General features: G+C 42.5%; 1 protein-coding gene across 8 annotated transcripts in view; it reads right to left on the bottom strand.

Moving 5' to 3' along the window:
• wdr17 (WD repeat domain 17) overlaps window positions 1-25,007 on the bottom strand; it is a 159,162-nt gene that overhangs the window by 52,663 nt on the left and 81,492 nt on the right. For all 8 annotated transcript variants that reach the window (XR_006313775.1, XM_043704725.1, XM_043704714.1 and 5 more), the window contains 5 exons: window positions 20,575-20,739; window positions 19,114-19,316; window positions 15,655-15,804; window positions 12,041-12,171; window positions 6,836-6,961 (listed from right to left, as the gene is read on the bottom strand). Coding sequence is in view for 7 of the 8 variants with exons in the window: in XM_043704725.1 (XP_043560660.1) it covers window positions 6,836-6,961; window positions 12,041-12,171; window positions 15,655-15,804; window positions 19,114-19,316; window positions 20,575-20,739 (775 nt within the window). In the remaining variant the exon portion in view is untranslated. The remainder of the gene's footprint in view (window positions 1-6,835; window positions 6,962-12,040; window positions 12,172-15,654; window positions 15,805-19,113; window positions 19,317-20,574; window positions 20,740-25,007) is intronic.

Here is a 25,007-nt window from a genome sequence, read left to right as displayed (position 1 = left end):
TTCATTTCTTTTCCCACCAATGTCACATTTGACAAACCTCTTTGTGTAGGGAACTGCTGTGATCTGCATTGGAGATTCCCCTGGGCTCCCTCAGGCCCCCTCTGTAGGATGACTTGAGGAGGTTTCAGGCCAAGGAGGAGACTGTATTAGAGGATTCTGCATGAATTTTGGATCGCTTAACTGAAAAGTGACTCACTTAAGAAAAGCCATGGGGAGCAATGAGAAATAGCATGAACTTTAAAGTAGGGAGAAGGAGAGGTCTGCAGATGCTGGAAATCAGAGTCGAAACATGCGGTGCTGGAAAAGCACAGGCAGTCAGGCAGCATCCAAGGAGCAGGAGAATCGACGTATCGAGTATAAGCCCTTTATCAGGAATGATGAAGAGCTTATGTTTGAAATGTCGACTCTTCTGCTCCTCGGATGTTGCCTGACCGGCTGTGTTTTTCCAGCACCATACTTTTTGACCCTGGACTTTAAAGCAGCCCACTGCAGCAGGCACCATGATAGCTGAAGTCACGTTATAGTGAGAGAGGTTCCTAGTCAATAATCTGGCAGGGGCAAAGAAACCTCTCTTATTTAAGTAGGAGGGCAGGAAGGGGATGAAGTGGGATTGCTGGTTACCAGCAGTGAGTGGTGGGATGGGGACTATGCCCATTCATGAGCCAGTTGATACACATTATCCCTGAGCTCAGCACAATTCAGAGGTAGCTCAGCTGTCGGAACCTCAAGGTTTTCCAGTCCCTCTGAAGGTGGTCAGCAATTCCAATCACATGCTGCTTCTCTACCACATTCACTGCTGAAAGCTTCGCAATCGCAATGAGAAGGCAAGTGGCAGCAGTGAGCAAAGCCAACAGGGGCAAAGAAATGAACAGAATTTCAATTCCCCAGCTACCACACTGGATCTGATCTTGTCTCCAGTCATCAGTCAGTTGCACTACACAAATGCCAGGCAATGACAGTCTGCAACACGAGAAAATCGAACATTCAATCGCGTTATAATCTCTCATTGTCGACATCTGGGAGGCTCCCATTGACCAGAAACTGAATGTGACCAGTCACATCAATACTGGGAGCACAAGAGCAGAACACAAGCTGAACATTTTTCAATGAGTAACTCACCTCCTGACTCCCCAAAATCTGTCCACAAGGCATCTGTTAGGAGGCTGATGGAATACTTCCCACTTGTTACAAGAGTGTAGTTCCAACTTTATTCAGGTAGTCCAACACCATCCATAAAAAAGTAGCCTACTTCCCAGGCATCATTTCCACTGCTTCAAATACAGGGCAACCTCAATTATCCGAACGACACGAGTGGCGAGTATTTTGTTCAGATAATCGAATGTTCAGATAACTGATCTGTTGGCCGTGGGGAGCGGGTGTGAAACTAGGTTGCAGTTCTCCCGATGGCCAGTGGTGTCGCACGTTCTCCTTCCTACAGGCACGTTGTGGCACCGGATCCGGCCTCTCTCACTCAGTAAGTTTTCTTATTTAAGTTTTTATTTAATATATAGCTATTATTTAACAACAGAGGATCTTGTTTCAAATGGAGCATCATACTTCAAGTGATGCAATGTAAGATGGAACAAGAGATTTTTACACCCTTAGGTCTTATGTTTTGTTGTTGTCACAGTTTACCCAAGCATCGGGACTTTGAGATCTTATGTGGATAATCCAAAATTAGGATAATCAAGGTTCGGATAACTGAGGTTGCTCTGTACACACTTCCTACACCACCAGCACACAGTGGTACCAATGGAGGCAAGAGAACGTCAGCACCTTAATGATGATTAAGAGTAGTGACAGAGAAGGAAAGGACAGAAAGAAAATGGCACAACCTGCCCCACATGTTCAAAGATCTGTGGTTTAAGAATTGGCCCATCCAGTCACATGAAACTCAATGGCAAAAGTTCATGACTCTGAGCAGATATTGTCCTTGAACCAAGAGACAGCCACCACTGCCACTGCCCAGATGGATAGCAGTGGTTTAGGAAGACATCTCACCATTACCTTCTCAAGGGCAATTTAAAATGGACAATAGATGCCAGACTTGTCAACAGCCTTGACATCCCAAGAACAAGCGATAAAATGTGATATTATCAGTATTCAACAACTGGGAAGTTATATCCTAGTTCTCTTGCTAATAAATTTGTTAACTTGAAAATTATTTGTGATATCATAAACCACTACATTTATATGAAAGGTATCATGTAAAGGAATTCAATACATTAACCTGCTGTTCTGATCCCAAATGATATTAATAGTGGACAAGTCAAATCTGCCTTGATAAAACATGATTTTGCTTTAGCAATTTGGCTACCGTGGTCAGACACTGGACATATTCAGATTAGATTAGATTAGATTAGATTACAGTGTGGAAACAGGCCCTTCGGCCCAACAAGTCCACACCGACCCGCCAAAGCGAAACCCACCCATACATTAACCCCTTACCTAACACTATGGGCAATTTAGTATGGCCAATTCACCTGACCCTGCACATCTTTGGACTGTGGGAGGAAATTGGAGCACCCGGAGGAAACCCACGCAGACACGGGGAGAACGTGCAAACTCCACACAGTCAGTCGCCTGAGGCGGGAATTGAACCAGGGTCTCTGGCGCTGTGAGGCAGCAGTGCTAACCACTGTGCCACCGTGCCGCCCATCGAACATTACAAAGCAGTACAGGCCCTTTGGCCCCCAATGTTGCACCGACCTGTGGAACCAATCTGAACCTATCTATCCTACACTGTTCCATTTTCATTCATATGTTTATATAATGACCATTTAAATGCCCTTAAAGTTGGCGAGTCTACTACTGATGCAGGCAGTGCATTCCATGTGCCTACTACTCTCTGAGTAAAGAAACAACCTCTGACATTTGTCCTATACCTATCACCCCTCAATTTAAAGCTATGTCCCCTTGTGCTAGCCATTACCATCTGAGGAAAAAGGCTCTCACTGTCCACCCTATCTAACTCTCTGATTATCTTATATGTCTCAATTAAATCACCTCTCAACCTTCTTCTCTCTAACGAAAACAGCCTCAAGTCCCTCAGCGTTTCCTCGTAAGACCTTCCCTCCATACCAGGCAGTATCCGAGTAAATCTCCTCTGCAGCCTTTCCAAAGCTTCCACATCCTTCCTTTAATGCAATGACCAGAACGATATGCAATACTTCGAGTGCGGCCGCATCAGAGTTTTTTACAGCTGCAGCACGACCTCGTGGCTCCAAAACCCAATCCCTCTACCAAGAAAAGCTAACACACCGTATGCCTTCTTAACAACCCTGTCACCTGGGTGACAGCTTTCAGGGATCTATGTACATGGACACTGAGATCTCTCTGCTCATCTATACTATCAAGAATCTTACCATTAGCCCAGTACTCTTTATTCCTGTTGTTCCTTCCAAAGTGAATCACCTCACACTTTTCATTAAAGTCCATTTGCAACTTCTCAGCCGAGCTCTGCAGTTTATCTATGTCTGTTTGTAACCTGCAACATCCTTCAGCACTATCCACAACTCCACCAACCTTACTATCACCTGCAAATATACTAACCCAGCCTCATCTTGATCATTTATAAAAATGATAAACAGCAATGGCTGTTTATAAAAATGACAAACAGATCCTTGCGGTACACCACTAGTAACTGAATTCCAGGATGATCATTTCCCATCAACCACCACCCTCTGTCTTCTTTCAGCGAGCCAATTTCTGATCCAAATCACTAAATCAACTTCATTTTTTGTGCAATAGTCTACCGTGGGGAACGTTATTGAACCTTACTGAAATCCATATACACCACATCAACCACTTTACCCTCATTCACCTGTTTGGTCACCATCTCAAAGAACTCAGTAAGGTTTGAGGCATGACCTACCCTTCACAAAACTGTGTTAACTATCCCTAATCAACTTATTCCTCTCTTGATGTTTATAAATCCTATCTCTTACAACCTTTTTCAACACCTTACCCACAACCGAAGTAAGGCTCACTGCTTTATAATTACCAGGGTTTAGATTAGATTAGAGTACTTACAGTGTGGAAACAGGCCCTTCGGCCCAACAAGTCCACACTGACCCGCCGAAGCGCACCCACCCAGACCCATTCCCCTACACCTAACACTACGAGCAATTTAACTTGGCTAATTCACCTAACCTGCATGTTTTTTTGGACTGTGGGAGGAAACCGGAGCACCCGGAGGAAACCCACGCAGAGACGGGGAGAACGTGCAAACTCCACACAGTCAGTCGCCTGAGACGGGAATTGAACCCCGGGTCTCTGGCGCTGTGAGGCAGCAGTGCTAACCACTGTGCCACCGTGCCGCCAACGGTCAGAAATTGTTCTCTCTTTCCACTTCTTGAACAAGGGGAGAACATTTGCTATCCTCCAGTCTTCTGGCACTATTCCTGTAGACAATGATGACATAATGATCAAGGCCAAAGGCTTTGCAATCTCCTCCCTGGCTTCTCAGGAAGAAGAATCCCAGGATAAATCCCTTCAGAGAAGGGGTCTTAACTATTTTTGCACTTTCCAGAATTGCTGACACCTCCTCGTGGGGAACCTCAATCCCACCTAGTTTAGATTACTTACAGTGTGGAAACAGACCCTTCTGCCCAACAAGTCCACACCGACCCGCTGAAGTGCAACCCACCCATTCCCCTACATTTACCCCTTTACCTAACACTATGGGCAATTTAACATGGCCAATTCACCTGACCTGCACATCTTTGGATTGTGGGAGGAAACCGGAGCACCCGGAGGGAACCCACGCAGACACGGGGAGAATGTGCAAACTCCACACAGTCAGTCGCCTGAGTCGGGAATTGAACCCAGGTCTCTGGAGTTGTGAGGTAGCAGTGCTAACCACTGTGCCACCGTGCCACCTGTATCTCAGTATTCTCAACAACATTGTCTTTTTCCAGTGTGAATCTAGCGCTTCTCCTATCTCCTTGGACTCCACGCACAACTTCACACTCCTGGCCCTAATCTTTCTGAAGTCATTCTTTTATTCCTGATACCAATAGAAAGCTTTAGGGTTTTTCTTGATCCTATCTGCCAACAAGTTCTCATGTCCCCTCCTGGTTCTTCTTCGATCTCTCTTTAGACCTTTCCTGGCTAACCTGTAACTCTCAAGTGCCCTAACTAAGCCTTCATGTCCCATGCTAACATAAGCTTCTTCTTCCTCTTAACAAGAGATTCAACTTTGTTAGTAAACCACAGCTCCTTCACTCGACAACTTCCTCCCTGCTTGACAGGTATGTACTTATCAAGGAAACGCAGTAACTGTGCCTTGAATAAGCTCCACATTTCAATTGTGTCAATGCCCGGCAGATTCCTCTCCCATCCTATGCATCCTAAACCTTGCCAAATCACATAATAATTTCCTTTCCCCCAGCAATAACTATTGTCCTCCAGTATAAACCCATCCCTTTCCACCTCTAAAGTAAGCATAACTGAATTGTAGTCACTATCACCAAAGTGCTCACCTACCTCCAATCTAACACCTGGCCAGGTTCATTGCCCAGTACCAAATCCAATTTGGCCTTGTCCTTGTTGGCCTGTCTACATACATTGTCAGGAAACCATCCTGCAAACATAGGACATAAAGTACTTGAACTATAGTATTTCCAGTCAATATTTGGAAAGTTAAAGGCCCCATAACAACTACCCTGTTACTCTTGCTCCTAGTCAGAATTATCTTTGCTATCCTCCCTCTACATCTCTGGAACTATTCAGAGGCCGAGAGAAAACTCCCAAGAGGGTGACCTCTCCTTTTCTATTTCTAACCTCAGCCCATACTACCTCAGTAAATGCGTCCTTAAACATCCTTTCTGCTTCCGTAATACTGTCCTTGACTAACAATGTCACACCTCCCCCTCTTTTACCATCTTCTCTGTTCTCACTGAAACACTGAAATCCTGGAACCTGCAACAACCATTCCTGTCCCTGCTCTATCTATGTCTCCGAAGTGGCCACAACATTGAAGTCCCAGATATCAATGTTATCTGGAGATTATAAGAGATTACAAATGTAATTTTAAGGAAAGAACAATAAAGTTTATTACACACAAATAAGCAAAAAGTTTGGAAAGGTTATGTAGACAGTTAAAAGAAATCTTCAACCCTTTTTTATTCCCAGCCAAATCCTTTACACACACATGCAAATCCACTAAAGTATCAATTCTATCTACACACTTTAATTTCTTACTGTGTGAATAAGTATGCAAATTTTGAGCAACTTTCTGTACATTCAGCAGATAATAACTCTCTCTGTCTCTTCCCAAGACAGACAGGCAAATTCACCTTTGTCTGATTTTGATGAATGTTGAGGCCACTGAACAGTACTTCGGCCAATATGGATCCTCTCTCCTGAATGGAACCTGCTCATGGCCCCTCTACCTGTCTCTCTCTGGGTCAGCACACTTAGATTATCCAACACTTCAGCAATTATCTCATCAAATAGATTATCTAGTCATCAACATAATTCACATGGTTGATTATAAATGCCATTTTGACTCACAGTTAGAAAACAATTTCTGACTCTTAAAGAAAAACAAGTCTTCTTGATAAAGCTGATAATCAAAACCCATTTACCACTACTTAAAAATCCAACTGCCCAAATAGTATACTGTAAACCTTCATCCGACTGCTCATTATTAAGCAGGTAGTATAACATCACGCCATAAAAGATATTTCTGACTGTGTTGATATTTGAATCACAGTTCAATATACTTTCACCATTCAATCACTTTGAGATAGTCTCACAAGGGAACATATTTTACCAATCTGAGATACGAGACTTCATTTGAGACCTGTATGATAAAACCTCCATTACTTACAGTTTTGAACCTGACCAGATGTTTAATGTGCATTATTCCTTTGCAGTAGTTCTGTGGGAGTAGACTGTCATCTTGGTCTTTTAAAACAGCCACCAAGTCCCAGAGGTTTTTACTGCCTCCTGGGGGCTAGGAAAAACACAGATAAGCATTTAGAAAGAGAGAAAAATGAGGAACATTTTGCCCTGCAGCCTATTCTACCATTTAATGAGATCATGGCTAATCTATGACCTGACTTCATATTACCAATTTTGGCCCATATTGATTAATAGCCCTGGTTATCAAAAGACTGTTAATCACATATTTAAAACTAACAAGTTATCGAGCATTAATTACCATCTTTGGAATAAGTTTCATATAGTTACTATCCTTGGTGTCCAGATTTGCTTTCTGATCCTACTTCTGAACATACAGCTCTAACTTTTAAATTATTACTATGATACCCAGACTTTCCAACCTCTGTTTGTCCTACCTGTTCTGCACATATTTTGAACTGTTTTAAGAAATTAACAGTGCAACAACTTCGAAGCAGCACTGTAAGAAAAAAAACAAATTTCTTTAAAGAATCTGAGGAATCAGTATCGTTTACAAATGGTTAAAAAATCCTTTTTATTGCATAAGATTTTGCATAAGTTTCAAAGACCAACTATATTTTCTTGATTAATGAGACAAATATAATGCGACATAGCAGCCCTTGACATGGAAGCAGTTCCAACATGATACATTTTAAGATTCAAAGGTTGTGTGGTCAGCGATAAATCAGACCTGCAGACAAAGGGGAAGTGTAAAGGAACGAAAAACAGGGACTATTTCTCGACTTTGTAACAATGAAACTATTCTGTACAATTTTCTCAGAGGGTCTTTTTTCCTCAACAGACGGTGGAAGCAGAGTCTTTGAACATCATTAGGCCATGGGAGATAGATTTTTACTAAGTATTTTGGGAGGAGTCAGAAATGTAGAGTTAGCAGATCAGCCTGATCTTATTAAATCAGGCTCATAGAGCTGAGTGGCCTACATCTGCCCCTAATTTATTTGCTGGCCATAGCACTAATAGAATAGAAACCCAAAGACAATATTAGAGGAATTCAACACTTGTTCACTTTTGCAGGCCATACAATGTGTAAGATATGACTTTATGGTATCGACAATGTAAATTGAAATATACCTTTTCATTTCAAGTCTCATTTGTTTATTAATTGATGCTTAATTTACTTTGGGTCTGATCTGCGTTAAATTAAAATATTCCAAAAAGTGAAATATTACTGGCTATTTCTTCATGTGGGTGTTGCTTGGTAAATTTGTTTTGTGGTTTCCCAACAAGATCAAAAGCACTTAGCCCTGGTTTGTAATCACTCCTTTTGCAATTAAGTTGTTATTATTAATTGAGCAAAGCCATTGGATGGAATCTTATAGAACTCTGAACAACATGGGCTGTTGCAATATGTTGTGGCAGAATCAGGGGACATGTCCAGTGAGGCCCATCTCAGCCACAAGAATGTCCCACTCTATCTTTTCTACTTTTCACAAATGATGTGGCAAGTTGTTAATTGATGGTTATTGTTGTCCGTTAAATGCCTTGTTAACAATCCAACTCACCTCTTTAATATTCAGCTTCTTGCCGAAACAAACTATCCAAACAAGCTCAATGTTGGGAAACAAGGACCTGCCAGATACAGTTCCTCACTCTCTCCGGACAATCTCCATGTTGGAAACTGGACATTGACATCTCAGAGCACACTGCATAGGTACTGGCAACACAGACCTAAGATCTACAGAGACCGAATCTTACATGGTGTCAGCCTCTAACAGCTCTCATCTCGGAATCACTTCCAGGACACTTCTGCATTTCAATGCTCCACTGGTCAATATAATGCTGCAGCAAGGACACTGGGGTTGTTCAGGAACACACTCCCAGCTCATGGTCTGGACTAGGCTACATCTCCGCTCTCCTCATTTGCTCTCCTAGTGTTCACGGACTCTCAGCTGACCTGGACGCTCACAGAATTGTTACCTTGCAAGGTTTTTTGGCGTTTTGGCTCCTCAGTCAGAGATACCAGGCTCATATTGCTGCAGTTTTCCCTCACTTGGAGGGGGATAGACTTTGCTCAGGCACTGTAAGTCAAAGGTAGCTTCCAATACCAGTCCAGGCTCTGCTCAAGGCAGTTAGAGGCAGGCTTCATTCTGCATGGAAGGTGAGGAGCTGAGTCATGGGGAGCATGCCACCCATTCTGAGTACTTCTGCCCTGCTCTCCAGCATCTGCAGACCTCACTGTCTCCTGTTTTCCTCATGCTATGAGAGTCAATTATGCTGCATTATGGAAGATAAAGAGGGTGGTACAGCTACTTTCACTGCTGGTGCAGGTGGTGAGGTGTCCCAAGTGAGTGAGTAGGTAGCGTAGACAGCATGCTGGGTGAGTGGTGCCATGGGTTGGGGTGGATGAAGGGGGCGAATGGGAAAGATGTTGCAGGCGTAGTGAGAGTGGTAGAACATGAGTCTTGGTGGGAGTTGGGTGCAGCAGCAGAGTTGGAGTGAGTGTGAGGTATTGGAGACAGGATGATGGTGCTTAAGCTGGAGTAGTGGAGAAGGCTATGTGTTCTTACAGGCGGCTGAGACTGCTCTAAACTGAGTAGCAACCTCAGAGCAGTCTGACATGGTCTGGAGTTGTGGCCTTCACTGCTGGTCATGTGGGAGGAGGAAGTCCAAAATTGGCACCAGCCTGTGCAGCAGGACGTCAAAATCCTGCCCGCACAAAGGGACATGAATTTCACCTGTCTACCATGTCCACAGCAAATGTCAGGAACACTCCAGACTAATGATGTTTACCTGGGTGACCATGTGTTCTTAAAGATGACACAAGTGCAAGGAATGCTGGTTAATGTTGAGATATCCACTGAGTCACCATGGCATGCAGTAAGATGAGATGTGAGAGACATTACAGAGGCATGGTAGACAGTTACTGAGGTGAGTCTGGTAAGGAACAGTGAGAGAACCTGCTAGAGCTCGGTGTGCCCTCCAAAAAACTCTACGTGCCTCAGACGTAGCCAAAAAAATGCAAGATTTTAAAAATATAAGTAACCTTCATCGTGTGCAATAATTGTGGAACAGACTCGATGGGGTGAATGGCCAGCTTCTGCTCTCACATCTTTTGGACCCGTCACTCATTATTTACGGATCAAAGTGTGGAAACTTGAAATGAAAACAGAGGCTGTTTTGCAATCGAGGATAAATGTCAAAGAGATCACTAAACGGACCTCAAAGCAACGAAACACCAAGTAACAGGACTATAATTTTACATCCCTTAACTTTTCTTGTCTCAAATACAAGCTGATACTGGGAGAAAAACTGACGACAGAATTTAAACATGTTTGGAAATATTCTAAATGCCAACACAAAAATGACATTGTGGGACACGTTCACAGTATGAAAAGTATTTATCTGTCCCACATCCTCCAGCTGTTAATAACCTGTGACTTTGTAACTTCGAGGGCAGGTGAAGCCGAAATGTGGACAAAGCTTGGGCTTCATTTTGCCGAAAACAGCCATGTCAATTCTGTGGGGGAGGGAGTCTCACAGAGGGTTTCTCTCAGCCAGCGTTAAGATATGGTGCTCTTGGTGTAACCCGTGGAGAGTACAGTTGACTCTGCCATAACGTGTGTTTTGCCAAAGTGAATTTGCTTTAACGCGATTGAAGAATTTAGACTGTTGTTCATAGAACACGAACCTTTCTTACCTGTATTGGCTATAACGCGCGTCCGGCCTCATTGATTTTATTGGCACGGCGATTGCATCATTTTTTTATAACGCAAGATCACAAGAGAACAGAACTATTGTATTATGTCGGAACTGACAGTACATAGCCACTGGGGGAAGCCAGTTAAGTAGGCAATACCTAATATCCAGCTGCATCACGGCAGAGGGGAATGAGGTGAAATGGTGCGATCTGGCACCATCTCAGGAACAGCTCCCCAGTGATTCCTTACAAGCAGCCAGTTTGTGTGAAATTCAGTACAGCTGTCACTAGTATAGGAGGGTCCCCCAAACTCCCTGGAGAGTTTGTCACTGCCATGCAGGCCTCCCAGGTTGATCAGCAGCAGCAACTTCTGTGAGTGTTGGCTTGTCGCTCGGAGCTCCCCTCACGGCTCCAGAGAAGGTTGATGGCCATCCACTCTTTCATATCACACCAGGTCCTCCATCCAGCGGGTAGCACTGTTCTGTGACAGCATCCGGGGATATCTGGAGATTGCTGTGGAACTACCCATTGCTCCTCTAGAGGAAATAGCAGTGAGGACCCTTGACCAACTCAGCCTTCCTCCACATCCTGACTGGAACTTTCAGCTGTCACCTCTTCGTCTGGAGGCTGTTCGGCCGCTGCTGGAGGTTCCAGTTGATTCTGAGCTCCCTAGTGCATTTGCTTCTCCTCCATTTCTCCGTGAGGAGACTGCACAGTGAGGAGAAACCCCATTGTGGATGTATCTACCGGGGAGACGGTGGGGGGGATGTCAGAAACATTTAGTCGCAGGAGCAATTAGCATTCGATCACTCACAAACAACAGTTTCACACAGTCCTCAGTACAGTGAGACAACAAGAATCTGGATTTATATAGGACTTTTAATACTGTAAAGCAGCCCATGTTGCTTCGCAGGAGCTTTAAACACACCATGCTGATTAAGAAGGACCTCAAGGGGGAAATCCTGAGGTTAGGGATCAGGCAACTGGAGATATATCCACCAAATGTAGAGCAATTAGAACACAGAACATAGAACAATACAGCGCAGTAGGGACCCTTTGGCTCTAGATGTTGCGCTGCCCTGTGAAGCCAATCTGAAGCCCATCTAACCTGCACTATTCCATTATCATTCATATGTTTATTCAATGACTATTTAAATGCTCTTAAAGTTGATGAGTCTACTACTGTTGCAGGCAGAGCATTCCATTCCCTTACTACTCTCTGAGTAAACAAGGAAACAGGAAGTAATAAGCAGGAAGTTACTGGAATTGGAGGAGTGCAAATATCTTGGATAGTTGGTGACTTGGAGGCCATTACAAAATAGGAAAAGGCAAGATCATGAAGTGATTTGGAATCAAGGATCAGGATTTTGAAGATGCTAATCAGGATTCAATGAATTGGAGATCATGTCAAACTGCTGAACTTGACATTATTTCTGCAACGTAATGAGATCTAGTGATCACAATAGAAGGACTTACTGACAAACATTCCGAGAACCATCTCAGCTTCTTAATCCGCACATTACTCGTGAGTTTATCCAGCTCTTGCTTGATATCCCGGGACACTTTCCCACAAAGCAAAGGGGGAGCACCTGGGGACATTGCACGATCTGAAACACATTGAAGGATTTCTGGTGTGAACTGATTCAGCAAATTCTCTCCTCGTCTCCTGCCATTCTCATACAGGCACCAGTGCTAGTGATCAGTTCAAGGGTGACATTAACACGTGGGATGGGTTTTCAATGCTGTTGGAAGAATAGTTTATTGTGAAGGTGAGGAAGATGGGGCCAGTTCTTCTCAAGCCAGTGAGCTGTGATATACCCCACTAGTTCATGTACACCCATTGGGTTCCCATTCTCCATCCTGTTCTTGGAGAAAGTGAGGACTGCAGATGCTGGAGATCAGAGCTGAAAATGTGTTGCTGGAAAAGCGCAACAGGTCAGGCAGCATCCAAGGAGCAGGAGAATCGACGTTTCGGGCATGAGCCCTTCTTCATTCCTGAAGAAGGGCTCATGCCCGAAACGTCGATTCTCCTGCTCCTTGGATGCTGCCTGACCTGCTGCGCTTTTCCAGCAACACATTTTCAGCTCTGATCTCCAGCATCTGCAGTCCTCACTTTCTCAACACATTTTCAGCTCCACCCTGTTCTTGTCAGGCCATCTTTGTGACATGGCCCCTCCATATAAGGGAGTGTGGCTTGATAACTGTCATGGCTCTGGAAAGGGGAGGGGAGATTTAGCAGAGGCATCAATGTGCCAACTCCATTGAGTTGGAGGCTCGAGGGCTGAATGGCCTACTTTCTAAGGCCTATGCACAAGGTGAGGTGTTGCTTTGAAAATGGAAAAATTCCACTATTGCCATGAAATGGCCATAAAGTGGCATCTTTATTCTCTTAATAGATGGGCGACCTCCATGGCGTAAACCAGACTGCCTTTGGGAAAGTGCTCCAGGCACATGAACATGTCAGGGAGCAGTCGGCCACTGCTCTCCCCACGGTTCATCCCCACCTTGAAAGGGCTGGGAAATTTCAGCCAATGACTGTATTCCTATCTCTCCAGGTGCTGTTGGGCCACTCCAAATTTGCACCACTTCTGTTTTCATTCATTTCCGGGATGTGGGCGTCGCTGGCCTGTCCAGCATTTATTGTCCATCCCTAATTACCCAGAGGGTACTTTAAGAGTCAATCACATTGTTGTACATCTGGAGTCACATGTAGACCAGACCAGGCAAGGATGGCAGCTTCCATCCTTAAAGAACATTAGTGAACCAGATGGACTTTTCCTGACAATCGACATTGGATTCATGGGTGGCAGGATTTGAACTCAGGTCCACCTGGGTCTTTGGATTAATATTTATCAATAATATCATGAGGCCATTGCCTCCCCTTCAATTTTATTATCATGATTATTTCTGTTCACTAATTTATTTATGAATGTTCATTATGATTTTCAGTAGTTGAAAGGATTTTTGTTTTCTTACAGAGGTTAGGGGTTGACGTTCTATGCTTCTGTGTTCACCAGTTCGAGAGTATTCGTGATGGGAGTGAAATCAGGCAAGGGGGTTGGGGGGAGGTGGGGTAAACATGGAAAGCCATTGTCAACATCTTTCAGAAGAGGTCATAGAGTCAAAGAGCACAGAAACAGATCCTTCATTCCCACCAGTCCATGCCGACCATGTTCCTGAACTAAACTAGTCCCGCCTGCCTGCACTTGGCTTGTATCCCTCCGAACATGTCTTATTCATGTATTTATCCAAATATTTTTAAAATGTTGCAACTGTACCCACATCCACCGCTTTCTCTGGAAGTCCATTCCATAAATCATGCACATTCTGTGTAAAAATGTTGCCCCTCATGTCTGTTTTAAATCTTTCTCCTCTCACTTTAAAAAAAACATGCCCCTTGTCTTGAAATCCCCCACCCTAGAGAAAGGACCTTTGCCATTCACCTTACCTAAACCCTTCATGACATTCTAAACCTCTACAAGATTACCCCTCAAGCACCTATGCTGCAGTGAAAAGGTCCCAGCCCATTCAGTCTCTCCTTATAACTCAATCCCACCATTCGTGGCAACAAGGTATGAAGATCTGGGGGCAAAAGACCCAGTATTTTTCAAATTCAGATTGAAGGATAAAAGATTCTGACAGGGCAGCTGTTGAGAATATGTTTCCAATTGTTAGGGATAGAACATGGGGTCAGAGTCTCAGAACAAAACATTGGCTAATTAGGACTGGGATGAGGAAAGATTCTTTACATGTAAGGGTTGAGATTCTTTACATTTCTTTATCCCAAACGGCACTGGTTTGCTCCGGAGTTGTATTTTTTTTTCAATATAGATATCAAAAGATGCCTCCCGAAAAAAAATTAAGTGGTAAGGGGAAGGCATGACTGAGGTAAAGACCTCAGACAAAGCAGGCTTGAAGGACCAAACGGTCTACTCTCTTTCCTACTTCTTATGCTCTGAGGAACAGCATTCAAATCAGTCATCATTATCTTGACTGAACAAATGAATCCCAAATAGAATTCCATTCAGAATCCCTATTCAATTTTATTGAATTCCAATGTGCTAGTTGGGAGATGCATTGAACAAATCTGCATTGTCTGAACCAGAGATTATAGCCAAAGGATCTGAATGTATTTAGACCATAGGATATAGGAGCAGAATTAGGGCATTTGTAGAGTCGCAGACTCATACAACACAGAAACATGGCCTTCAGGTGAATCTGCTTCTTCTGACCAAGTTTCCCAAACTGAACTAGTCCTGTTTGCCTACGCTTGGCCCATATTCTTCTCAGTCTTTTCAATCACTGTACCTGTCAATTGTCCTTTACAACATTGTAATTGCACCCACCTCTAACAACTCCTCTGGCAATTCGTTCCATGTGTGCACCACTCTCTGAGTGAAACTGTTGCGCTTCAGGTCCCTTTTAAATCTTGCTCCTCCCACCTTAAATCTATGTCCCCTGGTTTTGGACGAGTAAAAATCTTGGCAATTCACTTAATCGAGGCCCCTCATGATTTTATAAACCTTTATAAGGTCGTCCCCTCAGCCTCCAATGCTACAGGGAAAAAAGTCCCATTCTATCCACCTTCTCCTTATAACTCAAACCCTCCATTCTCGTTAACATCCTGATAAATCTTTTGAGTCTGTCTGTCATGTCTGATATTTCTGCTCCATTCTCCTGCCCTCTCCTCATAACCCTTGATTCCCTTCCTAATCAAGAACCTATCTTAATTACACTCAATGACTTGGCCTCCACAGTCTGCTGCACCAATGTATTCCATAAGTTAATCACCCTCTGGCAGAAAACATTCCTCACAATCTCAGTTATAAAGGATTATCCCTTCCCTCTGAAGGTGTGCCCGGGGTTGACCGATCATGGAAACATCCTCTTCCAATCCCCATTCCGACCAGGCCTCGGAATAATTTGTAAATTCCAACCAGATCCCATCCCCCACCCTTCTAAACTCCTTCGAGTGCACAGCTAAAGTTTGGTTTCTCATGAAAGCAGCTCAAGGAGGACATACTCGAGTTTTTCTTCAAACCTGGAAGGGTGCTGGGGTAAATCAGAATATGATCAGGTGGCACACATACCTGTATTCCCAATTATTTCCTCCCACTGTTGTTCAGCCAGAATGTTTATTTGGAGAGGAGAAATCAGAGGTGTTAGTGACCAAAGCCTCACAGTGGAGTCTCTCGAACATGATGCCATGGTGAAAGGCCTGTTGGGGTGACAGGTCAAACCTGGGGTGATGGAATTAAGTTCCTGTTACTTACTGCAAAAATTCAAAAAGGCAAGGTTAGAACATTACATCCCCAAAAAAAGATATCCTACTATCAAATATGCTGAGTTGAATGGCCTCTTTCAAAGAAATCCAAAATAAAGCTAAAATTGAAATTATACTTAAAATGGAAAAGAGTAGGTAAAGTGAGCGCTGGTTCTCTACAGAGTGAGCCTCAGGAATTAATAACAGAAAGTAAGGGAATGGCACGTGAATAGATATTCCGTATTCATCTTCAATTGTGGGGTGGCACGGTGGCTCAGTGGTTAGCACTGCTGCCTCACAGCACGAGGGACCCGGGTTCAGTTCCCACCTCAGGCAACTGTCTGTGTGAAATTTGCATGTTCTCCCCGTGTCTGCGTGGGATTTGGGACCAAACTTGGATCAACCATGATCCTACTAAATAGTGGAGCTCAATGGGCCAAATGGTCTACGCTTGGCTTAATTTATCTTTTTGCACATAGCAGTGTGAAGGTTGATGGCCAAACGCTTGGTCAAAGGGAGAGATTTTGAGACTTGTTTTAAAAGAGGAAAGAGAGGTAGTGAAGCAGAGAGGCTGAGTGGGAGTTCCAACGTTTAGGACTTAGACAACTGAAGGAAAAGCCACCACTGGCAGAAATCGGAATGCTCAATGGACTCCAAAAGGGATCTTCGAAGGAGATAAATTAATCCAAAATAAATCCAAAATTAGAACCGAGATGAAAGCCTTAATTTAAAAAAAATCTTGGGAGCATGATAGATAGAAGACATTTGATGAAAAATAATCCAGACTGGCTGTATGAGATACAACACCCTTCAAGCTGCAGTTTAAATGATACATAGGCTCACTCTCTCCACTCTTGCTCTTCTCATGCACTGGGCAGTATGCGGCGAAGTGGGGAAAGCTGTCAATAAATTGTGACACTACTATCAGATGTTGACTGATTAATGACCAGCCTTTGTTACACATTTGGCATTTTGCAGTTATAGCCCTAACCTCTTTCGAATTAAACAATCATGGGACTTCTCACAGCCATTTCTAAATCGATGCTGTCAGCTCTTATTAAAGGTTTTATAGCATCGTGGTGGAACTAATAGTTAGAATCATTAAAGCTATGGGAACATGGTAATGATCAACACTTATCACTTCAACTACTTAAAGTAAGCAGTCAGCAAACAGTGCTCCAGAATATGTTTGATCTGTGCGTATATATATATCATTAATAATTTACTTGAATCTGACATTAAAGTGCATAAGCCACTTGCTTTTCACTAAATAAATGTACTCCTGGATTATTTCATTGGACAAAGGGTCTCAACTGATTCCTGCCAATTTTAGATTAATTGAATTAATTCATTAAATAAATAATCAGCTCTTTAAATTAATCCCATTAGCAACATCTCTTGCGATCAAACTGTGGCAATGAATTAAAAATGTCTTTCACTGGGAAATAAGAGTAAGATAGAATTCAAAACATAGAAAGGGAATTTTAAGAGAATCAGGCCAATTGGTGTTGCTAAGCAAAGTCTGTGGTCACAGATTTCAGAGTGAGATTTTGTGCTTTCTATTTACCAAATACTCATAAATTGAAATAAACATTTAACGTTTATAAAATGCACAGGAATATTTAAGAGTGGCAAAAAAACAGATGTATGCCTTGTAACTAAACTTGAAGTTATGTAATGTTTTAGTAATATTCTTGAACTAAAGGGCTGTATGGTGGCCCAGTGGTTAATACTACTGCCTCACAGCACCAGGGACCCAGGTTCGATTCCACCCTCGAGTGACCTGTTGTGTCTGCATGGGTTTTATCCGGGTGCTCTGGTTTCCTCACACAGTCCAAGGATGTGTAAGTTAGATGGATTGGCCATGCTAAATGGCCCATAGTGTCCAGGGAGGGGTGGGTTAGTTATGGGAAATACAGGGTGGGTAAGGGTGAGATGCTCTTCAGAGGATCAGTGTGGACTTGATGGGCTGAGTGGCCTGTTTCCACACTATAGGGATTCTAAGAAATAAATTGCCTTGAATTATAATGTTTTCATCCATTCACAATAAAATTCCATCTCTCCCCTTCCCCCATTCAGTTTGATACCACAATAATCTACATTTAGTTAGTCAAGTAAACACCCTCCGAAATAAAATGGCTATTTTAGGTAAATGTACACAAGAAGCAACGGGCAAAATCTTCAGTCGATCCTGAACACTTGAGGAGGCTGAGTGGGAATAAAGGATGAGAATCTTTTGAGACATAATTACTCCCAAAATAAAGCTCCATTCCCCTGAAGGGTTTGCTGAATTTATGGGATTGGAGGTCAATGAGTTGGACTTGCTGCAACTCTGATTTTACCAGTCATTAAAATTATAAAGTGGAGATTTGGGAATGGTCTCATTCAGGAATGTTGTTGTTCAAATTTGTCCTTTCAGCAAGTGAAATGTCTGACCAGGAAATTCAAATAATTGCAGTGTGCTCCTTTTCTTTATTGCAATTTGATTTGAAATATCATAAAATAGAATTGAATGACCGGAGATGGTAATAGTGTGTTAATTGAATAGCTCAGACACAAAGGTGAAGGGCATTGTTTAAGTAAGTACTAGGAGCACTTATAAAGAGGGACTATGGGAGCAGGGATGTATCATCAGCACTCAAAGGGCTTTCAGTTGTTAATGTGGCTCAACTTGGTTTAATCAAAATACATAAAGTGAGAGTGCAGACACGGTGGAGGTGGGTGGGGGGGGGGGGGGGGGGTTGTTGGGGAATGAAGGCATTTAATCAGCTCCTAAAACAACAATTTGACTTAAATTTTAAGTTTTCTTTGATATTTTGATAGTTCCCATTCAGGAACAATCATGTTTTAACTTGGTTTCATTTGGTTAACTGGTCAATTTAAATTTAGTTTTAAAACAACTATATTTTCTCTCTCAATGCTAGGTTCTCAACATTATTCATAAGTTATGAGCATTTAATGCATTATTTTTCTTAATACTGCAGCCACTGACAATAATTATTGTTCAACGTAAATAATTAAAACATGAATAATTACTTCTCTTTCAAACTTTCCAGTGTGTTCTTCAGTGGAAAGCACTCAGCTGAGAAAAGAAAACTTAATACCTGCAGTCCAGTTTTGAATTTTACCTACTGGCCCAGGATCAAGGTGGCAATAAACTGCAGTTGATGTGTCAACAAGATTACTAAAACCACTGCCTCAAATATAATTTTCTACTCTCATTGTTTGTTGCATATTACATTCCTTCAGAGTGTTCTTGTCTGTTAACAGTAAGGTGTCCCATTACCATAGACATCAGCACCATGATCATACACTGTGTCCAGGCAGGTTCCATCTCTGGTGTCCCAGACACGGATAGTGTAATCCCAACTGCCCGATATCAAGAGGTAGGGGACTTCTGTGTTCCACATTAGACCTCGCACTGGTGCTTTGTGTCCACTTAGAATATTGATACAGGCATCCTGTGTGTAGTCCCATATCCTCACAGTACTGCAGAGAAAATACAGAAAGCAGAGAGCAATTTCTAATGTCAGAAATTCAAAGTTGTCATAAAATACATTCACACTACACAGAAGCCAGGAAATATTTACCTCCAACAAGAAAGAATCGAACCATCAGTCCTTGACATTCAGTGGCACTCCTTTCACTGAATCACCAACTTTCAATATCCTAGGGGTTACCGTTGACCAGAACTGAATTGGACTTATCATATAACACTACGGTTAGAGGCTAGTAATCCTACAGCAAGTAAATCAGAGGCTAGTAATCCGACAGTGAATAACTCATCCCCTGACTCCAAAAAGCCCACCAACCATCTACAAGGAAGGTGATAGCTAAAGTTACATGTTTTTTTGGAAAGGTTATTTTTAGCTCACTGCTCCAAATTATCTTCTGACCCTCTCTTTAAAGAAACAGATCAGACCTTTACAGCACTGAAAAGCAAAAACCCGTACACCTCTCCTATATCATCCAAATTTCAAAATAGTAAGAGTCACAGATTCATAGAGATGTGCAGCATGGAAGCAGACCCTTTGGTCTAACGCGTCCATGCCAATTAGATATCCCAAATGATTCTAGTCCCATTTGCCAGCATTTGGCCATATCCTTCTAAACCCTTCCTATTGATGTAACATCCAGATGCCTTTTAAAATTGCACCAGCCTCCACCCCTTCCTCTGGCAGCTCATTCCATATATGGACCTCCACCTGCATGAAAAATTGCTCCTTTTAAATTTTTCTCCTTTCACCTTAAACCTATGCCCTCTAGTTTTGGATTCCCCTTCCCCATGGAAAAGACTTTGGCTATTCACTCTATCCATGTTACTCGTGATTTTATAAGGTCACACCTCAACCTCCGATGCTCCAGGGGAAATAGCCCCAGACTCTCTCAATAGCTCAAGCCCTCCAACCCTGGCAGCATCCTTGTAAATCTTTACTGAACCCTTTCAATTTTCACAACATCCTTGAATAACAGGGAGACTAGAACTGAACGCAGTATTGCAAAAGTAGCCTAACCAATGTCTTGTACAGGGTAAGAATATATTGTAAAAGTTCACCACATTAATAAGATTGAAGTTCTATATTTGAATGGTTAATAGCAGCACTTAAAGACAAGATGATTGCAAATGCAGAGGCACTATTATTTAATTTAATTTTCAGTAATTACCTTTCACAGTTGCTTTGTGTATTGACTCACTGGAATAAAAGATTTTGGCACCAAATTTTTCATTGTGCTGAAGAAACAGTACCTGTCATCAGAACCGCTACAAAGGATGCCTTCTCTCAGGGGAGACCATCTAACATGAAACACTTTGGCAGTGTGCCCAGTGAAAACTTTGAGCGGCTGGTCAGAGCTGGTTGCTAAATAGTAAACTCGAACACTCTTGTCCTCGCAGCCAGTGGCAATCATATCTCTGGAAGGCAAGGATGACAGTTAACTAAATTCATAATCAAAAGAAGTGAAGAAACATCTTTAAAATGTGTCTCATTGAGATTTGTTTGATGTGTTCTCCTCATGGTAAAGGACGTTACTGTGAGAAAGGGGAACACTTTACACTGGTGACTATCTAGGATTGTAATGAATACCCTCAGGTCAGGTAAAGTACTGAACAGTTTTCTTTCAATTTTACCCAAAACAATGTGCCTTAGCTCGAACCTAAGACTCCTGAGTTCTTCAAGACCAAAGTGACATGACCAGCTTTGTAATATGGCTACTGTATTGAGGAACAGTTTATCATGGGATGCCTGAATTGGCTACGCATTCGATGAGGTACCTTGTAGAGGATCAGTACACTTCCTAAAGCAGATCTTTAGGTCTGTGAATCACAATTACATCTGCACTTTAGGATGTCCTTCTTCTTCCAATTATGGAATAGGTGGACACATTGTCCTCACGGACAAGGTCACCTGCTGTTGGGTCAGTAAAGGGATGTTGGTTTTTATGCTGCATGCATTTCACAGTCCTGTCTATGTGGGGAGTGGGTTAACACCAGCTCTATGAACAGAAGCTGCCTCTTTTCTGAAATGCTGGTGCATTTGGAAGTACTTTCTTGGTGGCCTCTTCAAGTCTTCAAGAATGGAAAGGCCGATGTTGTGCATGATCCATGGAGCAAGATGGCATGACAGAGAAAGGCAGATGACACAGTGTGAGACAGCTCTGGGAGCTGCTCAGCTGTAGTGTCCTCATGACGGCATTTAGCTGCACTTACGTGATGCCTGTGTAGGTACTGAGCCAGACCCATATACTGTAGCAAAATGGACTACAGCCAGTCATGTGATACTGAGTATGCTTAGTGCAGTTGTAACTGGGATAGCGTAGGGGGATGAGCTGAGAATAGTTCACAGGTCAGCGCAACATCGAGGGCCGAAGGGCCTGTTCTGCGCTGTATCGTTTTATGTTCTATGCTTTCTGTACAACAACCCCCTCCATCTCCAGTGATGTTGCAGAGAACTTCCTAACCAGGTTCACCCTGGCTTTTATTGTGTGGCCAACATTGATGGGATGGGATCAATAGGTAAGAGTCCTGTTATGTGGCACTCAGTGTTAGTGCTGTGAATGAGCCCATGGCAACTTGTGATTGCTTCTTGCAGAACTGTGTCTCACCAGTAGCATAGGCAATGCCCTCAGACTGGGTTCATTTTGAACATGGGTCCCATAAATGGTGATAGCCAGCTGCATTAACGTAAATCCTTTCCTCTTGCTTTCTCACTCCCTTTGACTCCAATGCACAAATATCTGACAGCGAAATAATCAAAGCATGAGATTCAGAAAGAAAATGTCAGGTTGTTTCAACATCTCTGCTCTTGTGATCGACAGTGTATTATAGATATTAGAATTGTGAGGGACGCTTTCTCTCTCACTGGAACCTGATTTTTTATGTTACATTTTACCTGGGATACATACAGTGAATCACAAACGACTTCGCTATTAATTCCCTCAGTCTCCATTGAAGGAAAGCAAAAAAGTCTTACAGAGAGAAGTCAGTAGAATGACAGTGAGAATTCTCTAATGCATTATGAAATGGTATTCAGACTCGATGTGCTGAATGGCCTAATTCTGCTCCTTTTCTAGTGCTCGTTTGGTGTTATGCTATCAGGTATTCTCTTCCTAGGACAGAAGCGGAGAATGAGTTTAATACATATTTGATTGTAAAGCGTCAGTGATAATAAAAGCGTCAGGTTTAGTGGGCTGAATGGATTATTCTGTCCTTATGTTTCAAGAAAGGTGGCGATTTGATGTTAGGTGAACACAGTTTTATAATAACGGGTCCTGAAATGAAATAAGGATGTCCTTTTCACTTTAGTGTTGTGTTATCTGTGGTGTCCTCATCCTCAGGGAGCAGTGAAGACTCGGTTATTGAAGATATTCAAGGCTGAGCTCGACTGATCTTTGCTGGACAGGAAAGTCAGTGTTTATTGGGAACAGACAGGAGACGGATAGTCGCACACACTCAGATCAGCAATGAGCATTCTGAATGGTGCAGCCGAATCGCCGACTACTGCCCCTAACCCATGAAGATAGTCTGCAGATGCAGCAAGTGGTTTGGAAAGTTGTTGTTTCTGGGAAATAGTATCAGGTTTAATTGTAGGAATGTTTAACTACATCTGGTCAGGGAGACTGCATATGCTGGAGGTCAGAGCCAAAATGTGTGCCTCTGGAAAAGCACAGCAGGTCAGGCAGCATCCAAGGAGCAGGAAAGTCAATGTTTCTAGCGTAAGCCCTTCATCAGGAATGTGCCCAAAACATGACTCTCCAGTTATCTATACACACGTTCCTAAAAGGCCTCTTGATACGAAGCATTATTAGTTTCAGTATTGGATGAGAAATCTTTTTGAACAATCTAGGATTTTGAGAACAATCAGCTGGATACATATTTCTCTTGTCAGGGTGTTTATAACTACGGAATAAACTTTAAGAATAAGATGTGTTGATTGTTGTGAATGTATAGGCGTGTACTGAGACTTTTAAAGAGAGTGAAAGCTGGCAAGGACTTAACAATCACAGAGTGTGCTGAAATGTTTTTAAAAAGTAACACTTGGCTGAAACAAATTGCTGAGGTGAGTGCTATGGTATACAATAAATTCGAATTTGGCCAATCAGTTTAACTTATGCCCCTAGAAATCAAAATCCAAACGAATTAGAATTTTAACAATATCAAACCAATGAGACAATCCGATGTTTTGGGGTATAAAATCGGGTATTTTGACCAGTTAGCCAGAGCGGCAAAGAGCACTAAAAGACGCAGACTGCCTTCAGAATCGCTCTCTGAAAGCTACCTGTATCTATGAAATCTGTGCAGCAGAAGACCGAAGAAAAGTCCCAGGAAACCCTACCGAGGAAGATTTACAGGAAAATCGACATAACTCGCTTGGGGTTTTGAAATTCAATTTTTTTAAAAAATCTCAATTGGGTGGTGTTATCGGATCAGTATATTGTTGTAGAGTGGGAAGTAGATAAATTGATCAGACAAGGATGATTACAGTGCAGAAAGTTGTTGCTTAACGTTCTGATTTTTTTTCTTGGAGTTAAAGAACGAACTATAAATAGTCGGATTTGGTCGTTCTTTGTCACTCACACGTTTACAGACTATGAGGCGCGGTGATGTTTTTCTTTGTGTCTGGTTTAAATTAGCAGAAGGGCTTCACAATGTGCCGTAACATTGATTTTAACGCAGATATAATGACAACATCAACCGATTTCTTAAAATTATGCAGACACATACAAACATTCCATCAAATTGTAAAGCTGGGATTTTGTTTTTTTTTTGCTAAGGAAAGGCACTTTGTACAGCAGCAGTAATGATGCACTTGCACATAGCCCATTTTCATCCATTCCAGAGAAATTTCAAAGAAATCACAAATGGTCTCTTTTGGTGTTCATTTAACATTATTGCATATTTTAACACAGGGAGGGAGAAAAACGTTACCTGCCTCAGAAGCAGCAGCCTAGTGCTTCGTCTCTCTCTCTCTCATTTTGTTCGGCCTGACAAGAGGAAAAAAAAACTTGCGTCATCTTTACCAATCGTGGAGGTTTCGTGATGAAAGATTCTTTGGTATCATTCCACTATCTGACGCAAAGCGAATTGAACCAAATCCAATTGTTCCAAGGAGATACCCTATTCCCAGCAGCTTGTGTGAGCGGAAGAACTTCAGAGGACAGAGTAACATTTGGGACACTCAGTCATCCGTCCATTTGTTAAGAGTTCAGCCATTATGAAACTCTGGAAAGCTTTTATTTTTCTGTTTTGTCTTAAAATGTGTGTGTTCATGTGTGCTTACAGGTGCATGTTTGTGTGTTTGTCACATTTTTCTTGAAGATGAGCCAGGCTTACAATTATATCATTAGCCTTATCACTAAACTTTGAAATGTGTCGTAACCAGTGAAGGAATGTGACTGACAAAGGTATCAGTGACCCTGTAACATTGGTTGGAACACAAATGAGAAATTCTGAAAGAACTGTACAAGTGGGAATTCCCTTTCCCAGAAGTTTGTGATGTTTGGCTGTTTACATTTATTGAAAGTTATGTCTGTTAAATATTTGACAGACAAGGGATTGAAGGAAAATGGTGCTCATACAGAAAAGTGCTGCTAAGTCCACAACCAGATCAACCACGAACTTAGTGTCTGGTACAGCAGTGACAGAGTGGCTAATGATCCACTCCTGCTCCTCACTCAAATGTT

The sequence above is a fragment of the Chiloscyllium plagiosum genome, chromosome 2, assembly GCF_004010195.1.
Source record: "Chiloscyllium plagiosum isolate BGI_BamShark_2017 chromosome 2, ASM401019v2, whole genome shotgun sequence".
Classification (NCBI taxonomy): Eukaryota; Metazoa; Chordata; class Chondrichthyes; order Orectolobiformes; family Hemiscylliidae; genus Chiloscyllium; species Chiloscyllium plagiosum.
Note: the sequence above shows the minus strand (reverse complement) of the source record. Positions and strands in the feature narration are given on the sequence as shown.